The sequence below is a fragment of the Thamnophis elegans genome, chromosome 2 (assembly GCF_009769535.1).
Source record: "Thamnophis elegans isolate rThaEle1 chromosome 2, rThaEle1.pri, whole genome shotgun sequence".
Lineage (NCBI taxonomy): Eukaryota > Metazoa > Chordata > Lepidosauria > Squamata > Colubridae > Thamnophis > Thamnophis elegans.
The window spans coordinates 166,781,170-166,795,468 of NC_045542.1; the positions used below are offsets into that span (position 1 = coordinate 166,781,170).

At 43.0% G+C, this 14,299-nt stretch overlaps 1 protein-coding gene across 2 annotated transcripts in view; it reads left to right on the forward strand.

Annotated features, from left to right (window-relative positions):
- The window catches only part of LOC116503661 (zinc finger protein 268-like), a 30,910-nt gene extending 18,597 nt beyond the window's left edge, over positions 1-12,313 (forward strand). The window contains exons 1-2 of one of the 2 annotated variants that reach the window (XM_032210218.1): positions 4,993-5,062; positions 9,085-12,313. In XM_032210218.1, the coding sequence (XP_032066109.1) occupies positions 10,278-12,308 (2,031 nt within the window). In that variant the 5' untranslated portion in view covers positions 4,993-5,062; positions 9,085-10,277 and the 3' untranslated portion in view covers positions 12,309-12,313. Of the gene's footprint in view, positions 1-4,992; positions 5,063-9,084 lie in introns of those variants that run through there. The other variant, XM_032210219.1, reaches the window with a different exon arrangement.
- Positions 12,314-14,299: the final 1,986 nt, after the last annotated feature.

Sequence of the window (14,299 nt, forward strand, 5' to 3'; positions counted from 1 at the left end):
TACCAGGAAAGATTTTGGAAAAGATAATCATGCAACGAATTAGCGAACACCTAGAAGTAAATAAAGTAATAGCCAAAAGCCAACATGGGTTTGTCAAAAACAGATCATACCAGACTAATCTTATTGCGTTCTTTGACAAAGTGACAAAATTAGTGGACCAGAGGAATGCCGTCGATTAATTTACTTGGACTTCATCAAGGCATTTGATAAAGTAGACCATAACCTACTACTAGACAAAGTAGAAAAATGTGGGTTAGACAGCATCACCACCAGATGGATTCATAACTGGCTGACCAACCACACTGGAACTGCATCTACGTTGAGGGAAGTATGCAGTGGAGTACCCCAAGGTTCTGTTTTAGGCCCAGTACTCTTCAACATCTTCATTAATGATCTGGATGAGGGGATAAATAGGGAACTCATCAAATTTGCAGATGACACCAAGCTGGCAGGAATAGCCAACACTCCAGAAGATAGGCTTAAGATACAGAAGGATTTTGACAAACTTGAACATTGGACACTATGTAATAAAATGAAATTCAATGGTGAAAAAAGTAAGGTTTTACATTTAGGCAAGAAAAACAAAAGGCACAGGTACAGTATATGTGGTACCTTGCTCAATAGTAGTAACTGTGAGAGGGATCTTGGAATCCTAGTGGACTACCATTTAAATACGAGCCAGCAATATGCAGCAGCTGCCAAAAAGCCAACAAAGTTCTAGGCTGCATAAACAGAGGGATAGAATAAAGATCATGTGAAGTGTTAATACCACTTTATAAGGCCTTGGTAAGGCCACACTTGGAATACTGCATTCAGTTTTGGTCACCACGATGTAGAAAAGATGTGGAGACTCTAGAAAGAGTGCAGAGAAGAGCAACAAAGATGATTAGGGGACTGGAGACTAATCTCCACTACAAAGACCTGAGGTTCTGGGAGATGAAGACAAGGCCATGGGAATGTCTAGGAGTGAAAAAAACAGCAAAGGAATAATTTGCTATCAAGCATCCTAAGGATATTCTTGAGCATGAAGTGCAGAAGGCTGATTTTAGCCTATTTCTAGGCTAACTAGGGAACCCCTTTAGGTGAGTCTGTTGCAGCCACAGCAAGAATACATAGAAGTTCACCCTAGGTGAGGAGGGGAAAATGGAAAGGTGAGGAAGGATTGGATTCAGAGGCAGCTCTCTCAGCCATGAATTGAACAATGAAAACGAATTCAGGGATGGAAGAAACGAGGGCAAAGAGATTAAAGGGCATCAGAAGGAGCCTTTTACCCGATGCTCTCTCCGGAGGAGGCTCGTCCAGAGCAACTCCCCGAAACAACAGCACCTGGGAGGGATCGCGCCCGTTTCTCCCCGCCGATTTCCCAGCCATTGAACACCAAGCCTCCTGGATGTGAAACAGTCCAAGAGAAAAGTGACGGGAAACGATCAGGAAGGGCCAGTCAAATAAATCATCATCACCATCATCTCCCCAAGGAGAAAATGGGGACTGCAGGAGCGATCGTAGCAGAGCCCCAATGAGCTGCATTGAAGGGTCTCCTGTCCGAGCATTTCTCAGGAAGGAAGGAAAGAAGGAAGGAAGGAGCTTTTTACCTGGCTCTCTTCCTCGCCCGAATTCCGCTTCCCAAGATATGCACACAGGAAAGGATCCGCGATCGCCGCCAGCCACACTTCCTTCCTTCCCGGCCAGGCACGTGGATCTCTCTCCCCGGAACGACCTCAGGCAGGAATTGGGAGATCCCAAGCTGCAAGCTCTTATAGCTCATCCATTATTGTTGTTGTTGTTGTTTATTAATCTCCCCAAGGAGAAAGTTGGTGACTGCAGGAGCCATTTGAGCAGCAGCCAAGAAGCTGCATTGAAGGTCTCCTGTCCAAGCATTTCCCCAGATGTGAAGAAGGAAGGAGGGAGGGAGGGAGCTTCTTAACTGGCGCCCTCAGGGAAGCGCGGCTCTGTTCCTCGTTCCAAGAGATGCGCGCAGGAAAAGATCCGCTTTCCTCGCAGCCCCGCGGGCTAAGCTTCCTTCCTTCCCGGCCACTCACGTGGATCCCCGGAACCATCCCAGCCAAAAGTTTCCAGAGCCTAACCTGGAAACGCTTATACCTCCTCCTCTCTCCGTCCAGCTCCTCTTATTCTCTAAAGGGCCGAGAGCTTCATCCAGTCCTTCATCCATCCAAGCAGGATCCCCCTGCTTGCTCCTCCCAGCCCCCGGCCTGGGATGGTGAGCTGGGGAGCGAATCCATTGCTTCTTTGCCTGAGGCAGCCAGAGAAACGGGGGGGGGGGGGAGGGAGGGGACGAAGCCCAGGGAGGGGAAGTGGGGAGGGGATCGCCCTTTAAAACAGAGTTGGGAGGACCTTGGAGGTCTTCAAGTCCAACCCTGAGTCAGCCAGAGAAACGGAAGAAAGGGAGGGGATGAACCCCAGTTATTGGAGAAGGGAAGGTGGCTGCCTTATTCACTGATCCTAACAGGGCAGTATTCAACTTCCAGCATATCTCCTAAAATGACTAAGAATTGTTGGAAGAAATGTCCTTCTGGGTTCAGTTCCAAGTAGGGAAGAAACACTGGAAACATGGAGGCTGCTTGGAAAGATGGTTTAGTGGTGAACAGGGTCACATGGCTTGAGATGCGGAGGAAAAAGGTGATCACATGCTTCAAGATGTTGCGTGAAGAAGAAAGAGATGCTGAAAGACCCCCTTTGAGCTTTAAATCTGTGCTTGTATTCTGATTGGTTGTCAGGCTGATTGGTGCCATGGGGCCATACAGGAGCAGCTCTATAACCTGTGCTTTGAGTCCAAGTTTGGTTGAGCATTACCACTTCCCAGGTGCCCTATGGTGAGATGGGTAAAGGGCTAATACTATCATGCCTTAATCTCACCATTCTGGAGCGGAAGAGGGGAGAACTTTGTTATGTAGAATAGACTAGCTTGGGCATTTTAATGGCCCATTGACACAAGTGGGGGCTACAATCTCCACCTCAACGTTTTCAATTTTCTCATCTCCCTTTAGAGCAGTGGTTCCCAAAGTGGGCAGAATCGCCCCCTGAGGGGCGGTGGGATGACTTAGGGGGGCCCTAAGATGCAAGGGGGGCGGCAGGGGGGCGCTAAGAGGCAAAGGAGGTGGCAGAGGAGTACTGGAGATGGCCCCTCGCAGGGCGCAATTCTGCCTGGGGCTCTGTTGGCCGCCAGTCATCTGAGCACTTCCAGCAGGGTGAAATTCAGTCTAACGTCCCAAAGACTGGAAGGATTTTTTGCTTGCTTGCTTGCTCAGGAGGCATATGAGCATGTCAGGCTGGGGGGGGGGGGGACAAAGGGGGGGCAGAGAAAGAAGCGAAGAGCCTTTTGCCTGCATTTCTCCTCTGATGTGTGCTGTGCATGGAGAAGAGATGCGGGAGTGAACGGGGCTGTCCTTGGGCCTGCATTGCAGGGATTGGGAATTGGAGTCCGATGTCACTGCACAAGAGCACTCACCTGCCTCTCTCGCGCTTTTATAAATGGCTTTACTTCTGACTCCCTTTCTGACACAGGGAGAGGGAAAAAAACACAACATACTCCATCAATATTCCTAACAATGAACACTTCAATGAACTACTTGAAAGTCCTCTTCTTTTTTTTTTTCTCTGAAAATACGTTTATTTCCATTTCATTCCATACAATCACATGTATACTGTGCATAACCGGGGCATATAACATTGAATAATAAACACAGCCCTCGCTTTTATAGACAATACCCCCCACAATACAAACCCAATATACCACCTTGACCCACCATACACCCTCTTTCACCCCCCTCCAACTTTTATTCTTCCTTCCAACGTACCCCTCTACTTCCTACTTCCCCTCCCCCTCTATCACTCCTCTCTCCCAATACATTCCCTCCCTTCCTTCTCCTCCTGCCTCCAATCCTCTCTCCCACCCTCTCCACCCCTCTTCTTGATGTCCATATTCCACCTGCAGAGTTTCCAAGCAGGGCAAATTTGCATCATTTCTGGAGAACCTTTCCAAAAACGTAAAGTGCAAAGAGCCTCTCTGGCTAGAGATACATCTCTAGGTAATGCATTATTGGTTTGGCCAATTCCACAGGAGCAGCAACCCCATATTCCTTTGCTTTCTGCTGATGAGCTAGAACTTGAATGTGTTGGGCCAATCCAACTTTGAGTTAATTTTACCCAATGCAACGAGCCAAAGAATCGTGCCAAGTCAAGGAAAGTGGGGTTCAACATTTCATTTCTGTGTAAAAGTAAACCTTGGGTTTTACTTTTGATTTTGGGGTTTCATGTGAAGTATTAGTAGTGCTTTATAAGGCCTTATTAAGGCCACACCTGAAGTACTGCATGCAGTTTTGGTCACCATGTTACAAAAAAAAAGGAGATTTTGGTAAAAGGGCAGAGATGAGAAACTAAGATAATTAAAAGCCTGGAGAGTAAAACATGAAGAACGGTTGCAGGAATTGGGTATGGCCGGTCTAGAGAAAAGAAGGACTAGGGGTGACAAGATAGCCATGTTTCAGTGTTGAAGGTTGCAACAATAGAGGGAGACAACCTTTTCTCCAAAGCACCGGAAGGCAGGAAAAAGAAACAATGAATAGAAGCTGATCAAGGAGAGAGCAACCTGGAATTAAGGAGAGACTTCCTGACAGTGAGAACAACTAACCTAATGCACGGGTATCAAACTCGTGGTGTTCCGTTGCTAACACATAACGTTTGATGATGCATTTTCACTTCATGGAGCAGGAGTGGGCGTGGACTCAATGTGACACATGCAGGCCTTAGGTAGAAACTGGGGAAGGATTTTTTTCTGCCTCCTATCTGGAGATGGTGCTCAAACAGGCAACACCTATGCCTAGAAAGCGGATAATACCTGTGGTTGAGCTTAAAGGAGTTAAAACCATCGAGTACTGTGTTGCTAGAAAGGTTGGAAAGCGACGGGAAGCGTAGAAGAAAGAAAGTCCAGTTGCCTTTTGAAAAAAAACATCTTTGAACTTCCTCTTCCGGTTCACTCATGGGAGGAGAGTGGTGTGAAGAGCGGTTTTTTTGCTCTTCTCATGATCGAAGCAGCAGCTGGAAGGTGAGTCCGGGAGTAAGTCGGGCTGTTTGGTTTCCTCCACGGCCTGGAAGCAAAGAAGCAACTGGGCTGAAGCATCTCAGCTGCTGCTGCAGGTTCCTTCCCTCCCTCCCCAAATTTAAGTCCACTGGTGCTGCACGCTGTGAAACTGGTGGCTGCAATTTCCCTTCTGATGGGAAGATTGTAAAAGTCTCCTTCCAGTGAAGGTTGATTCTTCGGGAATGGCTTCCCCCCAGAGGTTGTGGGTGCTCTCATCACTGGAGGGTTTGTGACAGAGCTGGGAGGGACCTTGCAGGTCTTCTATTCCGACGCCCTGATCAAGCAGGAGGCCCAATATCATTTCAGACAAACGTCTCTGTTTAAAAGCCACCAATGATGGAGCATCCACAACTTCTGAAGGGAAACCTTCCACTGGTTCACTGTTCTTAGTGTCAGGAAATTTCTCCTTAGTTCTAGGCTGCTTCTCTCCTTGATGAGTGTCCATGCAGGTCCTTGTCCTGCCTCCAGGGGCTTTGGAGAATAGGATGACACCCCTCCCTCTTTTGTGGCAACTCCTCAAGTATTGGAAGATGGCTATCATGTCACCCCTAGTTTCCCACAGTCCTTGCATTGTTTTCTCTTTTTTATCCATGAAATTTTGCTTAGGCTCTGAATTTGTTAAAATCAGCTCTTCTAAAGTTTAAGACACTTGTTGGGTTATATTCTATTGCTTGTGTTTGCAGTATATTGAATTCCAGTAAGACGTGGTCACTCGCCCAAGATTCCGACAACTACAACTCCTTCTATCGCTTCCCTATTAGTAAGAATTAGGTCGAGTATAGTTTTTCCACTAGTTCACTCCTCTATCTTTGGGATGACAAAGTTGTCAGCTAAGTTGGTTACGATCTATTCAACCTTCTGCTTGCTGTACACTTTGTCTCCCAGTTGATATCAGGGTAGCTAAAGTCTCCCATTATCTCTCTTTTTTTTTTAATTTTTATGTATTTATTTTCAATTTTAAAAAATATAAACATTCCATCTTTCCATAAGCAGTTTGTCATCTAGGTACAAAATATTTCTGTGCAGCATTCTTCCATATGTTATAATACATCGAACATTTAAAACATTGTAAAGCTCTACATTTCCTTCTTAATATATCTTCTAATAAAAATACAATAGTAACATTAAACATAGTCATTCTCATAATACTAGTACTAACAATTGTCATTTTATTCTTATTAATTTTTTTTTATTTTGTTACTTAAACAACACATGTCCACACCAGTGGGAAAAGAAAAAATCAAAACACAGAGAAGACAAAAAGAACAAAAAACAAGGCAGGGAAAAAAAAGGAAAAACAAAAGAAGAAAAAAGAGGGGGAAAAAACACAGGTATATATTATAAAAAAGTATATCAGCTGGTTACAACATGTTTTGGTGCATCTCTTCCATTAATTCATATTAATTCAAATATCTTAACTCAAATGTTTACCATATTGACATCATTATACCTCCACTTTTAGTTGACTACAGTTATTTAAACATCCTTCATCCTTAACTATGCCAAAGATTTAATCCATAACCACATGCTAGCATTTCATTTACTTGTTTGTAAAATCCTCTATTAACATCAAATCCTCATATCCTGTTTTAGCTGAACATCCATAATATTTAATACCAAAAATTCCATCTTCCATGCATATAGTTTATTATCATTCTCCCTTCTTTATGTAATTATATCGTATATTGTAACATTTTCCCCATATTAGTTAACATTTAACTGTATATAGTTTTATTTTATTTTTTAATAGTGATAATTATTGTGATTAATAACCTTTGTATATGTTCCAAAAATATTTCCAACCTTCCCTTCTCATATCCAATTATTATTTATCATATCAACTCCACATTATATACATTACTATCAATATCAATTATTATTCAGCTATGTCTATTACAAATAAGAGTAATTAGGTTTAGCTAATTTTGAATTGTATTCTTCCATCTATCAGCCTGTGTCTCTCCAATAACAAAACCTCCTTAATCCTATTGCCATTCCTGGAACAAGTTCACCAAACGTCTTTATAAGCAAGTCCAAACAGGAATATCTTCGCACCTTTTTGCTTAAGATGCCTCTGATATAATATTGTTGTCCTACGCTTGTTGCACTTTTCAGCTTGTCTTTAATTCTCAGTGGTGGTATCAGAAATTCTGCAAATGATGTTTCATAAAGTATAAATTCTTTAATGCTTCTCATTCCTCCTGTGCTCTGTCTTTTGAAATAAATCTTCTGTATGGCTGCCCCCCTTTCAAACGTTGCATCTCTTTCTCCCTCCGAAGTAAACCAGATGCCCGGCGTGTCAGCAAATTGAGAAACTTCATTTCTGACATTCTTCATTTGTATTTCAGGAACATTCAAACATTCAACGTTCTCATTTTTTTCTTCATATTTTGATGTTAAAAACAACAAATAGTCCAGCTTTTTTTCAAATCTATCATACGTGTCAGACAACTTTTGAAACGCGGAGAAAATCATTTGAAATGAATCATTTGAAACTTGCATAGACGCCATGTTTATGACGCAGCTAATATTTCTTCCTTTAGAGGCTTTAAGGTATTTGCAAGTAAAAACAAGCTGGGAGCTGTGCAATCTTATCTGATCTTAGACCAACACAGCCAAGCAATAAAAGTGTCAAATTGTAAGGAGCCAAATTATAGTAAATTGGTTTACAGCCCACTTAAAGAGAGTCAGAGGAGACGTTGAAGTAATCTTTCCTTTATCCATGTAAGTAGCATTTAAAACATTAAAGAAATAGGGTAACCACCGGCCATAAACCCATTAAAAAAAAAACCAATTCGCCCCTAGATTCTTCTGTTCTTTGGTTTCAATTAGCTTAAATTTTTATGCGGACCGTATCTCTTTGAGTAATAAAATCAGCTTACCAGTTGAAAACACTCACACCGTTCTTAGGGGCAACCTGCAGTTTCGGTTAGCTTACAGCTAATCCAGAAGGAACTGGCAAAGGAGGTTAAATTCCAAGCCCCCCAGAGACTTTGCGAACGTCTCTGGGGTCACTGGATCTCCTCCAACCTTTCACTGTCTCTCCGGGACAGCTTGGGTCCGAAACGGACCGTCCAATTTCCTTCGGAATAGGGGAATTTCAGGAATAGCCTGAAACTCCGTCTTCTCACTGCTAAGCCCCGCCTTCTTCAAGTCTCCCATTATATCTTGATGTTGCCCTCTTGATATAGTTTGTAATCCACATGTGTACTGAAAATGACAGATGAATAAAATTTACAAGTTTTTTTACTTCCATGTCTTGCCAATAAGTATGGTATTTCCTATCCCATCCATGTATTAATCGGATTCAATTGTGCTTAATCCAGCACTTTCTAAAAAATAGCTATTGGCATCTTCGTTGCACAGGTAGTACTCACTTACCACTTCCTTCCTGAGCCTTCAAAGTTACTATGGCACACTAGAAGCAGATGTGCACCTGGTCCACAAAATTTGTGGTAATCCTAGCACTTGTTCCGTGACCGCACTAAAGTAGTGACTGGTTTTGAAGGTGCAGGAAAAGGAATTGCACCAATTTGGGTTCTGCCGATAGTTGCACATTTATGATGGTGGCGGCATCCCACACTCATGATCCCCAGTTGTGACCTTCCCAGCTAGCTTCCAACAAGCAAAATCACTGGATATACTGGCAGAAAATTGCAAGTCACGGTCATATGAAATTGCCTTTAACAACCCACACTAATTAGCTTAGCAACTACAGAGGAACAGATATAAGTTGACACTGTCATGTGACACGATGCTTAATGATTGAGCTGCTTAGTGATGCAAATATCAGTTCCAATTGCGGGAGGTTAAGTGAGGACTACTTGAACAAGGATGTCACAAGAGGGGTTGTAGACAGTATTTTCTGCCCTTATTTGCAGCTGAGGACTTCCATGAACAAAAGTGGTGTATACTTCTTCTTTTTTCACCTCATCTCTAACCATTTTATAAACAATTAAAGTTACACTTTTCTTTGCATCTTACAGATGACCAGGATGGCAATAAGAGCACTCTGGACAACTGTAAATAACAATCAGTGGTGAAAAGGGAAGAAAATCAAGGCAGAAATCAAAATATTTTCCATTTCCTGCAGAAAACCATACAAATCTTCTCCTCCAGCAGCTGACAAAAGAGAGAAAATTGAGAAAGAATAAGCAGATTATGGAGAACTCAAGGATAAATTGAATGAGAGGTGAACGGAGATTTTACATCATTCAGCAAAAGAGGGATATATGTGGAAGTCCGTGGGGAGGAAGGCAGACAGTAATGCAGGCCTCTCTCTGTGAGGAAGAAGACGACTTAAATGAAAGCACCACTAAACAAGACATTGTCCATAATTTTGACCTCCTCAAGTATATCAGCTGTGAAAAAGCTCCATAGATTTGCCTATTGTGGGAAAAGCACAGATTGCGAATCAAAAGTGATTATATACTAGAGTGGCCAGAAAGGAGAAAATCCATAAAAATTACCAGAATGTGGCAAAAACTATGGTCACAACAGCTCCCTTGTGGTTCATGGAAGTATCACCACACAAGAGGGAAGTGCTCCCAATGTAAATGCTTTAGTGAGCATGGCAACATGGTGCTACATCAGATAACTCACAGGAGGAAGAAAACGTATGACTGCAGATTGTGAGAAAGTTACATTAGAAATTCTCAGGTCTTGAGACACTAAAGGATGCACACACAGGAATAAAACCATTTGGACATCCTTTCTGTGGGAAAAGTTTCAGTGAGAATTCCACCCTGGGGAAGCACCCAAGGACTCCCACAAAAGTGAAACCCTTTGAATGTCATGACTGTGGAAAAATTTTTAGTCACAATTTTAGTCTGGTGACACTTCAGTAGATTGACTCCAAGGAGAAACTGTATGAGTATCCAGATTGTGGGAAAAACATCATTAGACATTTCCATCTGAAGAGACACAACTCACACAGAAAAAAAACCCTTTGAATGTCCTGATTATGGGAAAGTCACAATTCCAGCCTGGTGATACATCAGAAGATTCACATAGGAGATAAATGCTTTGAATGTCCTGATTGTTGGGAAACTTTCAGTTATGATTCCAATTTGTGAAACACTAGAGGAACCATAAAGGAGAAAAACCCATTCAATATCCTGACTGTGGGAGAAGTTTCAATCGTAATTCCCACCTGGTAATACATCAGAGGATTCACTCCATGGAGAAACCTTATAAGTGTGGAGATTGTGGGAAAAGTTTCATTAGAAATTCCCACCTCCTGAGACACAAGACCACACACACAAAAGAGAAAGCCTTTGAATGTCCGGACTGTGGGAAAAGCTTTAGTGATAATTGCAGCCTGGTGAAACACCAGAAGACTCACACAGGAGAGAAACCTTTTGAATGTACTATCTGTGGGAAAAGCTTTAGCAAAAATTTCAATCTGGTGACACACCAGAGGACTCACACAGGAGAGAAACCCTTTGAATGTCCTGACTGTGGGAAACGTTTCAGTTGGAATTCCAATCTGGTGAGACACCAGAGGACTCATACAGGAGAGAAACCCTTTGAATGTCCACTTTGTGGGAAAAGTTTTAGTGATAATTACAGCCTGGTGACACACCAGAGGACTCACACAGGAGAGGAACCCATTGAATGTCCTATCTGTGGGAAAAGCTTTAGTCAGAATTCCAATCTGGTGAGACATCAGAGGACTCACACAGGAGAGAAACCCTTCGAATGTCCTGATTGTGGGAGAGGTTTTAGTCTGAGTTCCAGCCTACGGACACACCAGATGACTCACACAGGAGAGAAACCCTTTGAATGTCCTATCTGTGGGAAAAGCTTTAGTGATAATTCCAATCTGGTGACACACCAGAGGACTCACACAGGAGAGAAACCCTTTGAATGTCCTATTTGTGGGAAAAGCTTTAGTCAGAATTCCAATCTGGTGACACACCAGAGGACTCATACAGGAGAGAAACCCTTTGAATGTCCTGATTGTGGGAAAGGTTTTAGTCTGAGTTCCAGCCTACGGACACACCAGAGGACTCATACAGGAGAGAAACTCTTTGAATGTCTGATTTGTTGGAAACGTTTTAGTGACAATTACTGCCTGGTGACACACCAGAGGACTCACATGGGAGAGAAACCCATTGAATGTCTTATCTGTGGGAAAAGCTTTAGTCAGAATTCCAATCTGGTGAGACACCAGAGGACTCACACAGGAGAGAAACCCTTCAAATGTCCTGATTGTGGGAAAGGTTTTAGTCTGAGTTCCAGCCTACGAACACACCAGAGGACTCACACAGGAGAGAAACCCTTTGAATGTCCTATCTGTGAGAAAAGCTTTAGTAAAAATTCCAATCTGTTGACACACCAGAGGACTCACACAGGAGAGAAACCCTTTGAATGTCCTATTTGTGGGAAAACCTTTAATCAGAATTCCAATCTGGTGACACACCAGAGGACTCACACAGGAGAGAAACCCTTTGAATGTTTTTCCTGTAGGAAAGGTTTCTGTGATCATTCCAGCCTGGTGAAACACCAGAGGACTCACACAGGTGAGAAACCATTTGAATGTCATATGTGTGGGAAAAGCTTTAGTGATAATTCTAATTTGGTGAGACACCAGAGGACTCACACAGGAGATAAACCCTTCAAATGTCCTGATTGTGGGAAAGGTTTTAGTCTGAGTTCCAGCCTACGGATACACCAGAGGACTCACACAGGAGAGAAACCCTTTGAATGTCCTATCTGTGAGAAAAGCTTTAGTAAAAATTCCAATCTGGTGATACACCAGAGGACTCACACAGGAGAGAAACCCTTTGAATGTCCTATTTGTGGGAAAACCTTTAGTCAGAATTCCAATCTGGTGACACACCAGAGGACTCACACAGGAGAGAAACCCTTTGAATGTCTTTCCTGTAGGAAAGGTTTCTGTGATCATTCCAGCCTGGTGAAACACCAGAGGACTCACACAGGTGAGAAACCATTTGAATGTCATATGTGTGGGAAAAGTTTTAGTGATAATTCTAATCTGGTGACACACCAGAGGACTCACACAGGAGAGAAACCCTTTGAATGTCCTGATTGTGGGAGAGGTTTCAGTCAGAATTCCAATCTGGTGGCACACCAGAGGACTCACACCGTGGAGAAATCTTTGAATTGTCGAGTCTGTGGTCATTACTTCAAGCATAAATCATCCCTTATTGCACACAAGGTAATCCATATGAGGAAAGCTAGATGAGTTTAGAGAATGCTTGAATTTCATTTCTGATCTCCCAGTATATGTGAGAAATTGATTGTTTGACTTTTGTCCTGATTCATTTTGCTCAAACATTTCTCATGATTAAATCTGTAAGTGGAGTGAAAAGGAAAATGGCTAACTACTAGTTTCTGGTTATCAGCAAAACATCTGGATATTTCCTTTTCCAAAAGTAGAGGAATTCCTCAAAAAGGAATTTTGGGTGGAGCTTTTGTCTGTTGATCATGGAATTCTCACATGTGGAGTTTGTCTTCTACAGTTGCAAGAAAAAGTATGTGAACCCTTTGGGATTACGTGGAGTTTTGCATGAATTGGTCATAAAATGTGCTCTGAACTTCACCTAAGTCACAACAATAGACAAACAGAGTCTGCTGAAAATAATACTACACGAACAGTAGATGTTTTCTCGCAACTGTACCTTGATTTCACCCGATTTTCAGCCCCAGAATTCCGCATATAAGTAGTTCTCAAGATATAACTATAATGGGCTTTGAATTAAGGATGCAGGTTGCAATGGCTCTGAAGTGAAATTGCTTTCCTTAACTACCCGAATCCCCCTGCTCTCCCTGATGCAGCCATTAATCAAATGTGTGAGTCGCTAAGCAGAACACTATCTACTCAGAGCTGGAAAAAACTCCTTGGAGGCCTAGCGCAGGGCTAGGCCTGCCTGCCATAGGCATCTCTAGGCCCCACCCCACCCTCCAAAACATCCTTTTGCTTTGTTTCCTAACCCTTGGGTCTCCTTGGCCCTTCACTCTCTCCCCCAGGGTCCCACCCCACCTGACCTCACACCCTCCTCCTTACCTTTTGAAGATCTCTGAACCTCATATTGGGGAGGGAGGGAAGTACATATATCAGTGATGGTTTTTTGGATTGCGTATCAAAAGTGGGAGGAGGGCAGTGGGGTCGTGCATGGGCATGCCCACACCCATGCTATGCATGTGACCCCAGCATGCATGTGTGTGCGACCAGCGCTCCCCCCCCCCACTTTTGGTGCTCTTTTTTTGCCATCCCCAGGCTCCAAAGGCTTTCTAGGAGCCTAGGGAGGGTGAAAACAGGCTCCCCACCCCCTAGAGGCCCTCCAGAAGCTTGAGGATCTTCCCTGAAGCCTCCAGAGGGCGAAAATTGGCCCTATGGGCAACCTGGAAGTTCAGGAACTATGACTTCCAGTTTGGTCGTAGGGCCTTTTTTCACTCTCCGGAGCCAACCCCCTGCTCGGGTTGAAAACCCTGTACCATTTCAGACAACTGGTTGTCTAATCTCTTCTTCAAAACTTCCAGTGTTGGAACATTTACAACTTCTGGAGGTAAGTTGTTCCACTGATTAATTGTCCTAACTGTCAGGAAATTTCTCTGTAAGGTTTCCTGTCGTGTCTACCTATTCTAACAGGGTAGTCCTCAACTTACAACGTATTTCCATAAATGATTAATAGTCATGATTGTCCCTTAATAACAAATAATCCATTGCTGCTTCAGAAGCAGTGCTCGACTTCCAACCGTTTGTTTAGTTCGAAGTTACAAACGGCAGTGAAAAAAGTGATTTAGAATTGTTGTTCACACTTAAAGAGAGCTGCAGCATCCCCATGGTGACGTGATCAAAATTAACAACCCCTTGACAACTGACTCATATTTATGACGGTTGCAGTGTCCCCGGGTCATGTGATCACTTTTTGTGACCTTCAAACAAGAAATGGGGGAGCCAGATTTGCTTAGCAACTCTGTTACCAACTTAACAACTATTGCGATTCAAGGAACCACAGCAAGAACTATGCTAAAATGGCACAAAAGTCAACTTACCAAAAGTCACACTTAGCAACAGAAATTTTGGACAGAATTATGGTCATATGTCGAGGACTACCTGTATTTGAAGTGTCAAGGGACACGTCTGAAAGCAATACAACTTTGAGATGTATTAGACAATCACAATTCAATCCAAAATTTCTTGCCCCAAAAGAGAATAAAGATGAAACGGGG